The sequence below is a fragment of the Monomorium pharaonis genome, chromosome 10 (assembly GCF_013373865.1).
Source record: "Monomorium pharaonis isolate MP-MQ-018 chromosome 10, ASM1337386v2, whole genome shotgun sequence".
In the NCBI taxonomy this organism is placed as follows: domain Eukaryota; kingdom Metazoa; phylum Arthropoda; class Insecta; order Hymenoptera; family Formicidae; genus Monomorium; species Monomorium pharaonis.
In genome coordinates, this window is record NC_050476.1 from 8,657,629 (window position 1) to 8,675,323 (window position 17,695).

The window sequence follows — 17,695 nt, forward strand, 5'->3', positions numbered from 1 at the left end:
AAATAAATATTATAAATATTTTGTAAATATTTTATAAATATTGTGTGCTGTCTGGGATATAATTTAGTTTTATCAAAAGAACAGAACAAAAAATATTTTTATAAGTTATTCCACATGTTATTTCGCATATGTAAAAATCAGTAAAAAAAACTGTACATTTATATTTATACATACATATTTATATTTATTTATAAATATTATTGAACTATACGTTTCACGTTTCTGACAATGGGTATTTTCACAATGGAAGTGCTGCATATATAGGACATGTACCCAAATATTTTTTGAAACGCCAAAATAACAGCAACTTTTCCCAGATAGCACAGGACGTCCTCAGGATCATCCTGAATATGTCCCGGGATGTCCTGGGATCTTGTCAGGATATAATAGTTGTATTATTGTAAATATTTTATGTATAAATTTGACTTTTAAAGTAAGTTTAGAATGTTAAATTCTGTAATAGTATTAATATAAATTGAAATTTTACTCATGTCTTGAGGACATCCTTGGGATGTCCTGAGGATATATGTATTCTAGCTGAAAACGTTATTCTTAAAATATTGTATAAAGAGTTTCATTAGCTACAAAATGTCTGAAAATAAACTAAATATAATGACTGTATAAATACCAGACATTTTAGATAGCCTAGAATGTTCTAAGAATATGATATTCTGAAAGTCCGTTCAGGACGTTCTAAGAGAGTCCTCAGGACATCCTACGAACGTCCTCAGGACATCCTAAAATAGTATTCAGGGACATCCTGGACGTATAGTAATTTTTGAAAAAGACGGGTAAATTAATATAGCAAGTGAGAAATCTTTGAATATCGTACGTATTTCTAGAATGTATTGCAAAATCAAATGTGTAAAAATGTTGACTTCAAAGTCAGATTGAATGTCTACATTTATTGAAACAATATGGCATATTAGCAATACTAAAAAATTATAAAAAATGACATTAAATAATTTTTTTATTTTATTTTATACAAACGGCGCAAAAACAGTTTTTTTAATAAGTTATTCCACATGCTATTTCGCGCGCATATGTAAAAATGATTTAAAAAAACTGTAAAACTTTATATTTATTTATAAAAATATAAGTTAACTATATATGTTTCATCCTTCTGACAACATCTACTGTAATGATCTATAACAAATATGTATGCATAAACAAGAAATACTCATGGATCATCACGAAGCGTTAGGAAGCGTATGGTCTTCGAAGTCAAGCATCGTCGGCGATGGTTGATACTTGGATGGGTGACCGTTTTCTCGGGTACAGAGATTAAACATGCTTTAACAGGTACAACTGTCGCTGAAACATGTATAGTCTCTTCTTCCTCTTACAAAATTATTGTAGAGATAATTTGAACTTTTAATTTTTTGTTAAAGTTTTTTTTCAATTCTCAAAAACTGTTAAAAATACTTAGAAATATTTAAAAAATTTTCTAAATTAATCGGAATTTTTTATTTTTTAAATTTTTCTGAGAAACGTTTCAATTCTTACAAAAAATCGATACATTTATCAAAAATCCTAAAAAAAAAAAAATCTAAAAAATCTGACAAAAAGTGGTCATTGTTTGCTATTCCTGAGGATGTCCTGAGGAAATCCTATGATATCCTCAGAACATCCGATGGACTGTTCTCAGGATGTCCGATGGACTGTCCTCAGGATGTCCTGAGGACTAAAAAGTGGCGCTCGTTTGCTATTCCTCAGGATGTCCTGAGGACGTCCAGGGATAAAATCAGGATGTCCTCAAAATATCCACGAAGTCCGTCCTGGACGTCCTGAGGACGTCCTAAGGACGTCCGTGTGCTATCTGGGTTACTACCTAGGATAGTCATATTCCCGTAATATTTCAGAAACGTTCTTGCGGACCAAAGCGGACATTTTGACATTGCTGCAACCTAATAGAAACATCCCAGTGAACACAGTAATATAGCAGCAGTGTAACAGCAATGTAACCGAATATAACAGGTTACGTTACTCTGAAATTACACGTAACTTACATGTAAGTTACAATTTCCGACTCAGCAATATAACATGTTATAATTACATGTTATCTAACCGTTACACAACAGTTACAAAGAAAAATGAAATAAAATAAAAATTTCATTTTTTTTAAATTATTTTTATCAACAGCACATACTACATTTAGAATAATTTTTATTAATTAATTAAATTTAATTTATGTAATTTTTTATTTTATTCTTACTTGCCGCTGCTAGGTTTGAACCCGGGACCTTAGGATGACGAACCTTGTACTCTACCTGCTACGCCAATTTGACTCATCGATATGGGTACTTGTTATTGTCTACATATACCTATATGTTATAAACTGACGCAACTATATTATTTTTTATAAAAGCAATTAAATTTTGCAAAACATTAAAAATAAATAGCATTAATTTATTTACTTAATAATTTCATTGTTAAATTTATCTTTTTCCATAACCTTAATAATTTGATGGAAATTGCGATCTATTTAGCATTAATCTTTGAAGCGTTCAAATGATTAATTAGATGGTTAACTAGATAAATCGTAATTCTAAGAAAAATTGAATAGTATACATTTATTTTTCTGTTTTTGTTCAGCACATAATGAATTTAGATTTTGTGCATTTTTTGTGCGCAGTAATTGTAGACAAACCGTTATTTTTGAAAACATTATCTTTATAATAATTTTTTTTATTATCAAATAGATCTGTCATTCAGGATGTTATAATGTTGTCTGATTTCTGAGTCAACTACGACGCATTGTTCGTAATAACATTGATACGAACGTGTTATGTTACGATTATACAATTTTTGTTGAATAACTGTAACGCCAAAACGATGTATAACAGCTATATCACTTGCGTATAACAAATATTACGTAACAGGTTATTTCCATGTCATATCCCAGACAGCACATGTAGATTATGAGAACGATAATAGGATATTGCGAAAGTATATTGCAATATTCGTATAATATTAGAGATACGTCTGTGATATGGCGAGTATATACTCATAACGTACTACGTCCGCGTTGCCTTATCCCATAGAATTTCGTTGGCAGTTTATGAGAATATACCGAATATATCTTAAGAATGTTATATGTATGTCTAAAGTATATTTTCAGTATATTCACAATATGTCTACAGTATGTTCACATTATATGGGCTCATGCATAATGAGAGGAATAAGGAACAAGGAATTAAACATACAGAATTAGCAAGAAGAAATAAGAAGAGGAATTAATCATTTTGCACATCAGGAAGCTATCGCAAAAAATGAAGCGTAATATCTGTTGAATACGCTGGGGTCTTTGACTATACAGGGTGTAATGTAATCGGAAGCCATCCCGTAATGGAAAGATAGACGGCATCGAGATGAACATAAAAGTCCAATATTGTCTTGGGTTAGGTCTATCAATAATCGAGATATAAATTTTTCAAATTGTACGAATGAGAGCGCGCCGTGTGAAGAGCCTAGACGCTCGAGCTGTAGCGCGGCCCACTGTGTCGAGCATTGGCTGCCGGCGGCGGGGGGAAGAAGGAGAAGCGGTGCCGCTGCCTGTGCTTCGCCGCCCTCGCGTCTCACCGCACCGCGCCAACACTCGTGGCGATGGCAGCTATGCACATTCGCGATTACTTGACAAATTAGGAGTTAGCAAAGATATGACAAATTAAAACCGTAATAAACTGCTGTGATTAAGAAAGTCGAAAAAGCGAAAGCGATAGATACTTATGGAATCTACAAATAATTTAATTTCTATTGTAATTGTGAATAAGTAAATTAATAAAAGTTTTTCGTACATTCACGAAAGATTCTTTCTTTTTTTTAAATATCTTGTATCATGCCTGATCTAACGATTTCGTGATAAATTATACGATACGATCGTAATTATACTTGGAGATGTTAATGTCACCAGTTGTACGTGCTGGAACTATCTTGCTTGGATAATTAGGCTGGCTGGTTTGGATAATTCCACTCGCGTAGTTTAAGTTGTCGCGAGAAATAATTACACTATTAAACACCTTATATAGGATTTATTGTGGAACAGTTCAACAAAGGTTCAGTCCGTACAAGTACGAAAAAATTGCTGATTTCGGCCGCAGCGAGATTTAATATTCGATGCTACTAGTTTGAGCGCTCAAGAGAGAGTGTCGATCACTCGCGTTCTCCGTGGTAAAATCGTTACCCGCGTTCGCAGTCTTTATTGTTGTAGAAGGGGGATTTTTCCCGCGCATTCCTCGCTGTTTAACTGAGTACCGAACATCCCGCCGGCCTTGAAAGGATTACTTTCGAAAAATACATAAGTCAATACAAATTGCTATGATTTACAGCATGTCAATCAGGTGAATATTCGCTTAATTATAAAACATAAGTATATACGCAATTAACACGTTTAAGATGCGCACAGTATTTTTGTTACTGTGTTTGTTCCTTGTCCTCCAGTGGCAGCATGGCTATTTTGGTTATCGGACGAGTAATGCTGCCCCTCGTCGTCCTCAAGGTGGCCGATCGGGTAACTCCGTCGGCGCCTGTGTGCAGCTGCTCTATTCTTCCGAGGAGCCCACTGCATCGGTCCCAGTCCAGGTTGTCGGATTAATGCGATTCGTCCGACTTTGCATCGCTCTCCCTTACTCGTTTTCCACTTTTGACGCTCAATTAACGTGTGCAGGTATTCCGCGCTCCAGCGTTTCCAAAAATGTTGGCGCATCTGCTCCACACGCTGCCACCGCTTCAACCAATTCTCCTTTTCTTCAGTCAAATTAGGGGTAGGGAAACTGTTCAATGCCGAACCAATCAAGAAATGACCGGGTGTAATACATTTTAAATCGCTGGGGTCTGTACTCAACGGGGTGAGTGGCCGCGAATTCATCACCGCCTCGATCTCGCAGAATAGTGTTTGCGCCTCTTCCAACGTGAGGCCCGCGTTACCAACTACTTTACGCATGTGTGATTTGGCTGATTTGACAGCCGCCTCCCACAGACCTCCAAAATGTGGCGCATGGGGCGGTATAAAATGCCACGTTATCTCGTGGCTTCGTAGGCTTTCCTTTATTGTTCGTTGGGACTGCTCGTCTTTAATAAGATCGTAAAATTCGCTGATTTGTCTATTGGCCCCGACAAACGTTGTGCCGTTATCGGAGTAAATATCCGTTGGGCTTCCTCTACGCGACACAAATCGTTTTAACGCTCCTAAAAACGCCTCTATCGTGAGATCGCTCACGATCTCGATGTGTGCGGCCTTGGTCGCGAAGCACACAAATATTGCTATATAGGCCTTATGTGACCTCGCATTGCGCCGCTTTCCCTCCTTTAGAAATATCGGACCGGCGTAATCGACACCCGTGTGCGTGAATGGTCGCGATACCGTAACCCGAGCTTTCAGTAGATCTGCCATCAGGGCCTGTGATACACTTGGTTTACATTTAAAACATGTGATACAATTTTTTATAATTTTTCGTGCCGTTGATCGCACGGCTAAAGGCCAAAAGCGTTGGCGTACCGCGTGTATCGTTGCCTGTAGGCCTGCATGTAAGTTCCGCGCATGCTCGCTCTTTATGACGAGTTTTGTTAAACAGTGACCCTTTGGCAATAATATCGGATGGCGCGTGTCGTATGACAATGCAGAATTTTTAAGTCTGCCCCCGACTCTAATTATTCCGTTTCCGTCGAGAAATGGCGTTAATGATAAAAGTTTGCTTGAGGTCGCGATCGCTCGCCCCTCCTCCATCGCGCGATATTCCTCGGGAAACGATTCGCGCTGCACGGCCCTGGTCAACACCCTTAAGGCCGTTGTCATTTCGTTGTGCGACACAAATGACCCCCGATACGCGACTCGACGCGCGAATCGCAAGCAATAGGCGACGACTCGCAGCACTCTACCCAAACTCGAATGCCTGCCAATGATATTTCGTGTGACTGATTGTTCCGGTACAAGCGCCACCGCGACTACTCTTTTCTGTTCAGGTAACTCCTGCAATGAATCGTCGATCGTCCGACTCGGCCAATACTGTTCGCTCGATTTTAAGAACTCCGGCCCGTTCCACCACATTGAGTGATTCGCCAATTCCGACGGACAAATTCCGCGCGACAGGACGTCCGCCGGATTGTCCGCCGACGGCACGTGACGCCAACTCGAAACCCTGGTGAGACTCTGAATTTCCCCCACGCGGTTCGCCACAAAAGTCGCCCATTTCCGCGACGGAGAAGAAATCCACTGTAATGCTATGGTGGAATCCGTCCACAAGAATAATTTCGTTCTCGACAAATTGATCGCCGATCTGATTTTTTCAATTAGCCTAGCCAACAATAATGCCGCGTTTAGCTCCAATCGTGGTATAGATATTGCTTTTACAGGAGCGACTCGTGATTTGGAAATTAATAGTTCAATTCGCGGCTGTCTGTTTGTCGATTCTCTCCGTATGTACACGCACGCGCCGTACGCGCGCTCGCTTGCGTCGCAGAAACCATGTATCTGCACGCGCGCCGCCCCCCCCCCGCTGAAACCTGTCCAACGAGGCAGGCGCAGCTGATTCACGTGCGGTAATTGCTCCCGGAATTTTTTCCATCTTTCTTCCGGCAGGGACTCGTCCCATTCGAGCCCGGACTGCCAGATATCCTGCATAATTATTTTTGCTATTATTATTATCGGACCTAATAGCCCCAACGGATCGAACAGGCTCGCGGTTTCCGCCAATATCGCGCGTTTTGTACCTCGAATGCCCCTCGCCCCCTGCTCGTATTGAAATCTGAACTTATCGTCGCGCGGTTCCCAAAATATTCCGAGCACCTTATGTCCATCCTCTTTGCCCAGCGCTCTGCCCCGTGGTTCGTCCCCGTCATCATTTAGTGTTTCGGAGTAATTAGATGCCCATTTGCTCAGCTCGAACCGACCGCGTGCCAGCAACTTTACCACCTCCTTGCGCGCGCGTTCCGCCTCGCGTTTCGTGTCGGCCCCCGTGAGCAGATCGTCCACGTAGAAATCGCGAGTCACGCATCTTGATCCCAATGGAAATTCCGAGGCATATTTTTCCCCCAGATCTTTCAGGCATCGCGTCGCGAGGAACGATGCGGAGCTCGTTCCATACGTCACCGTGAGTAATTCGTACGTATCAACCGGCGCCTTTGGATTGTCGCGCCATAGTATTCGTTGCAGTCTCGTTTGCGAACCGTCGAGCAATATTTGTCGATACATTTTTATCACGTCCGCGGCAAACGCATAAGCAAATGAGCGGAACCGTGTCAGAATAGTTATAAGGTCCTCCTGTATCATTGGCCCGACCATTAACGCATCATTAAGTGAATATCCCGTGCTCGTTTTACACGACGCGTCGAAGACCACTCGTAACTTTCCGCTCTTCATTACGCCGTGATGCGGTAGATAAACTGTCGTTCCTTCGTCATGGTCGGCCGCCGTAACCCGTCGCATATGTCCCAATCGCTCGTACTCTCGCAAAAATCGCGCGTAGGACTCCCGGAAGCCGGAATCAGACTCGAGACGTTTCTCCAAATTGTAAAATCGTTTCAGGGCAATCTTTCGCGACTCGCCGATCCGGCAAAAGACGTCCGGTTTTATTGGTAATTTCACTATGTACCTTCCCTGCTCGTTAATACGCGCGTTCTCCATAAAATGCGACTCACACGCACGCTCGTCCATCGAGTGCCCACACGGACCGTTCGCGATTTCCTCCGTCTGCCAAAATCTTTCTAATTGCGTGTGCAACATGGCGTTGCTAACGGCCGCGTGCAATACGCGCGCCTCGCTAGTTGGAGATGAGTCGTCGATGGTGCGTCCAGCGAGAATCCAGCCGAGACGCGTTTTCTGCAGTGTCGGATGATCAGAATTAGCCGCGATTTGTCCCACGCATAACAACCGCCAGAACAACTCCGTGCCGATCAACATGTCTACACTTGCCGACATGTTGAATTGCGGGTCTGCGAGTTTAATTCCGGCCGGCAGTTTAAATGCCCGGCGCTTTATGGTGGTCGCGGGTATTCCGTCCGTGATTCGATCTGCAACCACGCAGTCTATGTTTGCCGTAAACGAATTCACGCGTGATCTTAGTTTCACATTGGCTATTTGATTTGACATTGACGACGCACCGCCTATACCGGAAATAGATATACTCGTCGGTCGCGGCGCGAGACGCAGGGCACCGAGAAATTCGCCCGTTATGAAATTTACTTGCGAGCCAGAATCGAGGAGAACTCGACACATTCTGCGTGTATTGTTTTTATCATAAACATAGATAATCGCCGTAGACAATAGCACGTCCCGTCCGCTCCGCTCGACCGCCGCGTGCGCGCTAACGCTAGCCGTATTCACCGTCCCGGACGATCCGTCTGACTCATTGCCGCGCGGATTCGTGCCATCGCCCCCCGGCTCGCGCGTCGAATGCAAAAAAGTGTTGTGCTTTAACCCGCACGTTCTGCAACCGCCCGACGCACATTTGTTGGCCGCGTGTGTCGAGGTGCGCAGGCAGTTTAGGCAAATTTTTCGTCGACGCATCTCAGTTATTCGCCGATCAATGGGCAACTTTAAAAACTCCTTGCGCGCATAAACCGTGTGCTCGCCCATACAATAATAGCACTTGCCGCGAACCGTAGCGACACACGCCGCTTGCCGTCCGCCATTGCCACCCTGTGCCCGCGCACCCGCTCGACCAGGCACGCTCACGTCTCTCTTGCTCACCACCTCCAAGGTCTGGCAGCGGTGAGCAACAAACTCTAAAAATTGTTTCAGTGTGGGTAACTCTGTGCCCTTCAGTGAGGCATGCCACTCTCGAGAGGTAACGGAATCTAATTTCGCGCTTATAATATAGATTAAGAGGTCGTCCCACTTGTCAGCTGGACGTCCCAGCGCGGTCAATGCCCGTATATGTCTTGAAACGCCATCCGATATTTGCCTTAATCCGTTAGCATTTTCTTTGTTTATTGCCGTTAGCTCTAGCATGGCCTTTACATGCGATTGAACGATGATTCGTTTGTTATCGTATCGTTCCTTAAGCAAACTCCAAGTGAGGTCGTAATTCCGCTCCGATATTTCCAAAGCGTTCACAACATTTATTGCCTGGCCGGCCAAGGACGATCGCAAATATTGGAATTTTTGAATGTTACTTAACGATTCGTTATTATGAATTAATGTCTTAAATGAATCATAGAAAGGAAACCATTCGTCGTAATTTCCACAAAAATTAGGTAGATTAATCTTTGGTAAACGCACGTGGGCAGCATGCTCCGTACTGTACTGCGTTGGGCTTCGCGACGCCCGCGGCTGTACTACCGGTTGCGCTGATGCGGGCCTCATTAATTGTCGAATTTGCGCACACAACGCATAATACGCCTCCTCGAAATTCGCTCTATCGCTAACTTCTTCGTTACCTCCTTCTATTGATTCGATTTTAGATTGTATATCGTCATATTCGTTAAAAATTATTTCTAACCGCGACCGTCTTTCTTCTAACTGAGCCGCGATTTCCGGAGTTACTTCATTCACGCTATTGACAAATGTTTCGATTCGCGTACATGAAGCCTTTATTGTACCTCGTCGCCTCCTCCACGCAATAGCGTTGTTCGCTAGTGAGCTCGCGCCCGCCGAACCGGAGTCGAGCGGCATATCGTCTTTTATCGTTACAATGCAAAAAAGAAATGCAAGTGATTGGCACGGTCAAATGAACAGTCTCCCCCGTTTCCCGTGACTATAGTAAGTCAGTCTTGTTGTACCTCAATTGTCGAGTATCGTTATTGGAACGTTCCCTGGTCACCAACTGAAGCTCCAGGCGCGATCGCCGCCTCCGCCGCAGTCGTGGTGTACCGTATTTCGCCTTCAAGAGGTCCTCTCTCCTTTTGCCTTGCTTGTGGACTCGCCTTCCGTCTCAAGTTGACTCGTTCCAATGATGACCGAGAAATCCGGCTCGAAGGACCAAAAATGTGTACGTGCTGGAACTATCTTGCTTGGATAATTAGGCTGGCTGGTTTGGATAATTCCACTCGCGTAGTTTAAGTTGTCGCGAGAAATAATTACACTATTAAACACCTTATATAGGATTTATTGTGGAACAGTTCAACAAAGGTTCAGTCCGTACAAGTACGAAAAAATTGCTGATTTCGGCCGCAGCGAGATTTAATATTCGATGCTACTAGTTTGAGCGCTCAAGAGAGAGTGTCGATCACTCGCGTTCTCCGTGGTAAAATCGTTACCCGCGTTCGCAGTCTTTATTGTTGTAGAAGGGGGATTTTTCCCGCGCATTCCTCGCTGTTTAACTGAGTACCGAACACCAGTATGGTTAACAACAAAGCGTTTTCTTTCGTAATTATACAATAGAGAACTTAAGTTTACGGCATATTCCAACAGAACTATTAAACATGATGTCTCCGTAGATATTTTGTCATATTCCAACGAGAAAATATACTTTCTTAACAGGAAACGAGAGAACGATAGACAATGATATCACTTCTTGAAATTCTTTTTTTTTTATTCAGACAAGTAATGGATTACGAAAAAGAAATCAATTAGATTTTTGTATTTTTCTTGATATCTATTCTGAATCAATCAGTAAAAATCTGTCGTAATTAATAATGTAATTAAAGATAAAAGAAATTACGAGTTCCCTATTGTTATGAAAGAAAAACTCTTCGTTATATTAATAATATTTGATATTGAACATCTCTAAGCATAATTATCGTAGAAGACATAATCTATTGTGAAATCGTTACATCAAAAGATATTTTTCTATCGTGTTATGAACAATAAGTGTAACATATTATATGAATATATCGCGCATTTTATAATTTTCTAATTAAATATTTACGAAATAAGAATGTATGAAGAATCAATCGTAGATATTAATCGTGATAAACCTTCGTTAATTTAACATTCCATGGAAAAAAAACAATAAGAAACGATGAGAGAATTTGATGCGGCAAATATTATAATACACTTATAAAAGAAAATTATCACTTTAAAAATCAATCGTGAATTTATGGTAATTTTTTATTAATGTTTTCATCAAGGATTTAACAGTACGACACAATTCGATAAGAAGCAAAATTAGAATTGTATGATACTGTAAATAAGATATTTAAGAAAAAGAAAGAATCTTTCGTGAATGTACGAAAAACTTTTATTAATTTACTTATTCACAATTACGATAGAAATTAGATTATTTGTAGATTCCATAAGTATCTATCGCTTTCGCTTTTTCGACTTTCTTAATCACAGCAGTTTATTACGGATTTAATTTGTCATATCTTTGCTAACTCTTAATTTGTCAAGTAATCGCGAATGTGCATAGCTGCCATCGTCACGAGTGTTGGCGCGGTGCGGTGAGACGCGAGGGCGGCGAAGCACAGGCAGCGGCACCGCTTCTCCTTCTTCCCCCCGCCGCCGGCAGCCAATGCTCGACACAGTGGGCCGCGCTACAGCTCGAGCGTCTCGGCTCTTCACACGGCGCGCTCTCATTCGTACAAATTGAAAAATTTATATCTCGATTATTGATAGACCTAACCCAAGACAATATTGGACTTTTATGTTCATCTCGATCCCGTCTATCTTTCCATTACGGGATGGCTTCTGATTACATTACACCCTGTATAAGTATGGACTGCTAGCGTAGATCTTAGGCTGTCGCCAACATTGAACAGCGCTATAAAATACCAACGGGAAAACGGCGAACTAAACTGCGCTGCCATGCTCGTGTTGTCTCAAGTTGTCAGTGCTTAGATTATTAAAGTATAATTCTGTGATAAAAAATGGTTGTATATTGCTTTGTTAAGGGATGCACATCTTCTAAATACAAAAAGCAAGAAAATCAAGAACCTGTGTCATTTTATGGGTAAGTTAATATTTAACTTAATACATATATTTATTTACAATTTCTTGTAGTGATATTTTAATTTCTATTCATTAAAACTAATTGATTTTTAAATTCTATTAAATTCTGTTGTATTTGTTTTATTATCCAGATTTCCAAGTGATCCAAATCTGCGTGCTCAATGGGTTAAGGCCTTGGCAGAAATTAATCAGCAACTGAATGTCGATGCCTTACCAAAATATGCCAAAATCTGTAATCTGCATTTTAGAGCAGAAGAAATAGAAAAACATGGTTTCAGGCATTTTCGTTTGAAACCAAACTCGTGAGGCATACATTAACAAAAACAGTTATTTTTTCCGGCCAGTAACATATAAGTATAGATGTTATAAAATATGTTTTTTTAATGTATTATTTTAATATTTTATTTGAAGTTTTGTTTAAAATGTTATATTTTAATATTTTATCTAATAAATATTTCTAAGAAAATATATTTTACAATTTTAATTTATATTATAACCAAAAATATTCTTTCTACAATTGATATAACCTCATGACATTTAAATTTCCCGGATTTTTGGTATTTGAGGGCGCTGAAAATTGCGTCAATGTTGGCGACACGGACCTCTCACTTGCTCTAATGCGAAAAATAGAACGTTAGCAGTCCATACTTATATAGTCAAAGGCTGGGGTGCTTTGGGAAATTATGCTCAGATAATTGTAGGTTATAACCTAAATAATATATGTATATATACAATATATATATATTATTATAGTTTACGTTACTATATTATATCTTATGTACATACCAGAGTTATCTGGGCGTAATTCCTGAGAAAACCACGTTGTCCGTGAGTTCGTGTTCGCACGTTCACACCCTACACTTCACCACGTGTCTGCATCACACGGCAGACGAAAATGCGTAACGTTATAGATTATAGATAGCGTTGACATGATTCACGCGGATATTTTGGAAATATGTGATAGATATACATGAGATATATCATAGGATATTTTACGGATGTTTTGAGTATATTCCCAGCAAACACCAATATATAACCATTACATTGCTGCAATAAAACGGAATGTAACAGGTAATATTACATGAACGTTACATGTAACATTCCTGTTAGTTATAATTTCCTACTCATGTGATGTTGTAGTTACATAACATAAATATAGCGTAGAACTGAACTGTTATATAACTATAATCGAGATGTTTTGTAATGGCAATATAAACTATTATATTGCTGTTATAAAAAATAATTACAGTGTTGTTATATATGTACATGTATATATTTCAGCACATAATTCCCAGGAGGTTAAGTACTTAAATTAAGTTTACATAAAACAAAAAATACTTTTGAATGCAATTTCGTTGTTTTATGTAAAATTAATTTAAGAACTTGACTTCCTGAAAATTGTAAGTGCTAAAATTATAAAGGATAGATATAATTATAAAGGAAAAAGATAACATTAAAAATAGTCTTTTCAATAAACTTCTTAATATATTTAACACATATATTTATCAACAAAATAAACTTATATCTAAACAAATGTATACATATTATACTTTATGATTATTAGTAAATATATTTTAAAAATAATTTTTAAAAACATAAAAAACGAGGGAAAATAAGAGAAAAACATTAAATAAACTTCACGTAATGTTGAACTAAATTATAGCTTTGCTCCAACTGTCAATCACAATCTCAACGTCAATCACGTCTCCTATAGTTTTATAAAATCCGAAATTGTCAGGACATGATAGTGACATGAGTGCGCTTCCATTTGAGTTCAGTTTTCTGTAAAAAGAAAATAATAAATAATATTATATAACGCTCACCAATACACTAATTCATATATAAAACATTAAATACGTATTTAGAATATTCGAGGATTGGTACGAATAAACCGTCATGCGCATGTACGCATCTCGCCATTTTGCACGCTGGTGCACGCGCAACCGACGCAACGCCGCAACATGATGACGTGCGCGAGGTTAGCAGCGAGTCAGTTTTTAGTTTTATGCATAATTTGCATATTTTACATCGTGAAGGAAAATACGACTGTGCTTAATTTGAAGTTTAGTCTAACACAATGGGTTGTATAATCAGATAAGTCTCACAAAATTTTTATTTTTTTGTATGGAGTAAGTATTCTGAGATAAGATTAATACTTTGTGTTATGTTTTATTTTTAGTTATATTAAAAGCAAGAGAGGAAGAAACACTTTATTTGAGCGTAAAGTAGAAGAAAGAGTAGACGAGTAAGAAAAGAAAGATATAAAAGAGAGATTAACCTCACAGCTTGGAATTTACAGTGTGCCGAACAGAATATGTGGACCTTGAAGGTATCAAATAACATAATTTTACCAAAAAAGTTATAGGATGAAGTGAACAGTTTATTTTTTTGTGTGAGAAAGTATCTATATTACAATCTAACTTGTTTCGAGAAAACCTTCGCAAAAGATTTAATAAAGAACAAGCAATTTGATGAGATTATCATTATTATCATATTTATTATTCGAATTTTAAAGAGAAGCAGTAAGAAATTTTATTAATACATTATTAAAAAATTGTTGGCTGTTACACCAAAATTCTCTTTCTTGTAAGCTGGTGTATGCTATTGATAAAAAATTCACCGAAGTTTGTCTCTGTTTAAGCTTAGCGAACCATTATATAAAGAATTGGCAGAGCAATTCATATCAAAAGGATTATCCAAAGGTGTACCTCCTAGTTCTTCAAGTATGTCATTATCTTATGGCAGGCTAGGTAAGAGAATAATGACAAATGTTATAATTTTATTTTAATATTGTATTGCAACTATGTGACTCTTAAAGGTATCGTACAACCATCTTTTTTAGATTACTGAAATAAATAAAAAGCAAAATCTGATCTGAAACAATTACAACAAAGTATACAGACTAATGTCACTCAACTAACCTGCCGATGATGTGGTCGCAGGCTGTAATATAGGAAATATGTTTATGAATGTCAAAGATTATCTGTAGGTCTTAATCATTTAGTAACTGTCATGCATTTTGTGTCAGCCAGATATACGCCTCAGAATTATACTGATAAAGCTCTTAGTTACATTAAAAACTAAAAAGTAAGTATTTAAATACTCTGTTGTTCCCAAAATAATTTATTCTAATTAATACAATTCTTTTCGTACATTCACAATGATCACATTCAGAATTTTTATTTATATTTTTGATTCTCTAACTTAATTGTTTGTAAATTGAGGCATATATAAGACGAAAGACTACAAAATAGGCATATATGAGACAAAAGACAAAATAAGATATTTTTATTTATAGAATAATTTAAGAATGACCAGTGAATGTGCGTATGATTATTCTGGAAATGTGCACAAAAGTGGAACTTGAGAAGGAACATTTGATTATTCCTATCTCTAATTTGCTGGGTTTTATTCTAAAAACATATAATGGCTATAATTTATTCTTACCTGTTCTAATCCTTGTGAAAATTTCTTCAGCTTTTATAAACTTCAGTTATTCTTTACGTTCTTTTAAATTTTAAGAAGAACAGTTGTCCGAATGATGTAAGAATAATTGACAGAATCCTGTAATATAAAATTAGTTTTAATATGATACGTCTTTATAAATTATATTTATAAGTTTATAACTGCCTTTATATATTGTATGATTTACACATATGCTATGTGACTTTTGCAACTAGAAATGTATGTAAAACTAGCAGCCCGAATAATAAATTATCTTTAAATTTACTTAAGAAATACATTATTTAAATATAAAAATATGTAGTTGTGCAGATCAAAACAAGAAAAATATCGCTATACATTTTGTCAATAATAGGTTTGATAATATACATATCTGTTAGTTTTAACTTTAACGATAAATTTATTGCTTTGCAAGATAGAGTAGAACTTTTATCTGCCATACTTTTTTGTTCATTTTGTGCAAAAATGCATCGAATAAGCAGCGTATACAATTTTATCGAAATTGTATGATGGATCTAAATTGTATAATTATCAATGTACCGTCAATTCCACAATAGATGTTGCATCGAATTAACATGTAATATCAAAAATAAAAAATATATAAAGGCGGTTATAACTTATAAATCTATATTGTTGTTGCTGACTAAACATAACCTACAAAACATGTAGGAAAGATTATAATAAGTTATCTATGATGTATATTATATATAAGAAAATTAATATATGTTAATTAAATGCAGCAACATTTTCTACACCTTTTTATATAATCTTTAATAAATGTTGACTTAAAAAACATAAAGGATTACCTGATTAAAGTCAAGTTGCAAGAAAACAACGTCTCTCTTTCGTCATTATAGCATCCACTAGGGGAAAGCGCGCCTAATGCACGAGATGTACGTTGTGCGATTGAGGTTAGAGTCTCACAAGATTCAAATTTTATAATATCCATATAACATAAGTAAAACAATTGTTGTGTAACCACGCAACATTGTGGTTACATCACTGTCCGGTTATTGTAACATACAAATAACGAAGTAATATTATAGCTTCATAACTTTGTTACATCACATATATGTAGTAAAGTTTCGTAACTATAATATAAATAGAGTGTAACGTCTGTTATATTACATGTTACTCTCACGTTATATTGCATTTATATTTGGTATTTGCTGGGAAGCTTATTTTGTTGATAAATATGTGTTAAATATATTAAGAAGTTTATTAAAAAGACTATTTTTAATGTTATCTTTTTCCTTCATAATTATATCTATTTTTTATAATTTTAGCATTTATAATTTCCAGGAAGAAAAAATTCTTAAATTAATTTTACATAAAACAAGGAAATTGCATTCAAAGAGTATTTTTTGTTTTATGTGAAATTAATTTAAGTACTTGACCTCTTGGGAATTATGTGCTAAAATATATACATATACATATATAACAACACTGTATTTTTTATAACAGCAATATAATAGTTTATATTGCCATTACAAAACATCTCGGTTATGGTTATCTAACAGTTCAGTTCTATGTTATATTTGTGTAATATAACTACAACATCACATGAGTGGGAAATTATAACTAACTGGAATGTTACATGTAACATTCATGTAATATTATCTGTTACATTCCGTTTTATTGCAGTAATGTAATGGTTATATATTGGTGTTTGCTGGGAGTTGCCGTCAATTTGCTGTCAATACGCTGTTAATCACGGATGGCAAATTGATAACACGAGTTGTCGTCAAGTTGCTATCACAAATCACTTTTTTGCGAGTAACAAATTGATGCTAACATATTGCAATCAATTTGCCGTTGTTAGAATTAGAATTCACGTGAGTTTAATTCGACAGACATAATGCTGACGCACCTTGTTCTAAGTTTGTCAAAATTAGTTGCTTCAACGATTGTTGGCGAGCATTGTTTGACAGTAAACTTGTTGCATTTGGCTATCTGGGAAGTTGACAGAAAGTCAACTAAATGTCGACTTATAAATAGTCGACTTCTAGAAATTGAGGAAAAGTCACGACTAGGGCAGCGTTTGGGAAGCGCATATATCCTGTATGTTATCAGTGCTATTGCTCAATCTGCGTCATTCATTAGACGTAAAAGATTTCGTGCTTGGGCCGACAAGAAAAAGAGAATCGGCGTAATTACTAATGCATCGGAAAACGAAACGTCTGCCAAATTATTTATTGAGTTATCATAAATCGCAGATGACTTAAAAGTAAGAACATCACCACCATAATGATTTATTTGATACAGGAGGTTCAGAATCACGATAATAAAGCAGCAAATTATGTTTATTTCTTTGATGTTTTGGGAATTATTCCGAAAACTTTTCCTTATATTTGACAGAACGAGTTAAACATCTACTCATAACCTTAAAAATATACTTCCATCCAT

At 37.4% G+C, this 17,695-nt stretch overlaps 2 protein-coding genes and 1 long non-coding RNA gene across 3 annotated transcripts; 1 reads left to right on the plus strand and 2 right to left on the minus strand.

The window, feature by feature from the left end:
• Positions 1–1,712: 1,712 nt before the first annotated feature.
• On the minus strand, positions 1,713–9,610 carry LOC118647739. The gene is made up of 2 exons (XM_036293177.1): positions 4,418–9,610; positions 1,713–1,907 (listed from the first exon to the last, which is right to left on the minus strand). Exons 1-2 carry the CDS (start codon positions 9,608–9,610, stop codon positions 1,713–1,715), a joined length of 5,388 nt encoding a protein of 1,795 aa, XP_036149070.1.
• A 1,930-nt stretch (positions 9,611–11,540) lies between these two features.
• Positions 11,541–12,159, plus strand: LOC118647740. Its single transcript, XM_036293178.1, has 2 exons — positions 11,541–11,828; positions 11,935–12,159. Exons 1-2 carry the CDS (start codon positions 11,746–11,748, stop codon positions 12,131–12,133), a joined length of 282 nt encoding a protein of 93 aa, XP_036149071.1. The 5' UTR covers positions 11,541–11,745; the 3' UTR covers positions 12,134–12,159.
• Positions 12,160–13,327: 1,168 nt separating this feature from the next.
• LOC118647727 lies at positions 13,328–16,455 on the minus strand. Its single transcript, XR_004964900.1, has 3 exons — positions 16,096–16,455; positions 15,275–15,391; positions 13,328–13,609 (listed from the first exon to the last, which is right to left on the minus strand). It is a non-coding gene; the product is annotated as an uncharacterized LOC118647727 (long non-coding RNA).
• Positions 16,456–17,695: the final 1,240 nt, after the last annotated feature.

Coding starts and splice junctions, on each gene's coding strand:
- LOC118647740 (XM_036293178.1), top strand. CDS start 11,746: ATGGTTGTATATTGCTTTGTTAAGGGATGCACATCTTCTAAATACAAA. Junction 11,829..11,934: donor GAACCTGTGTCATTTTATGG/GTAAGTTAATAT, acceptor TCTATTAAATTC/TGTTGTATTTGTTTTATTAT.
- LOC118647739 (XM_036293177.1), bottom strand. CDS start 9,610: ATGCCGCTCGACTCCGGTTCGGCGGGCGCGAGCTCACTAGCGAACAAC. Junction 1,908..4,417: donor GAGGACAAGGAACAAACACA/GTAACAAAAATA, acceptor TGTTTCTATTAG/GTTGCAGCAATGTCAAAATG.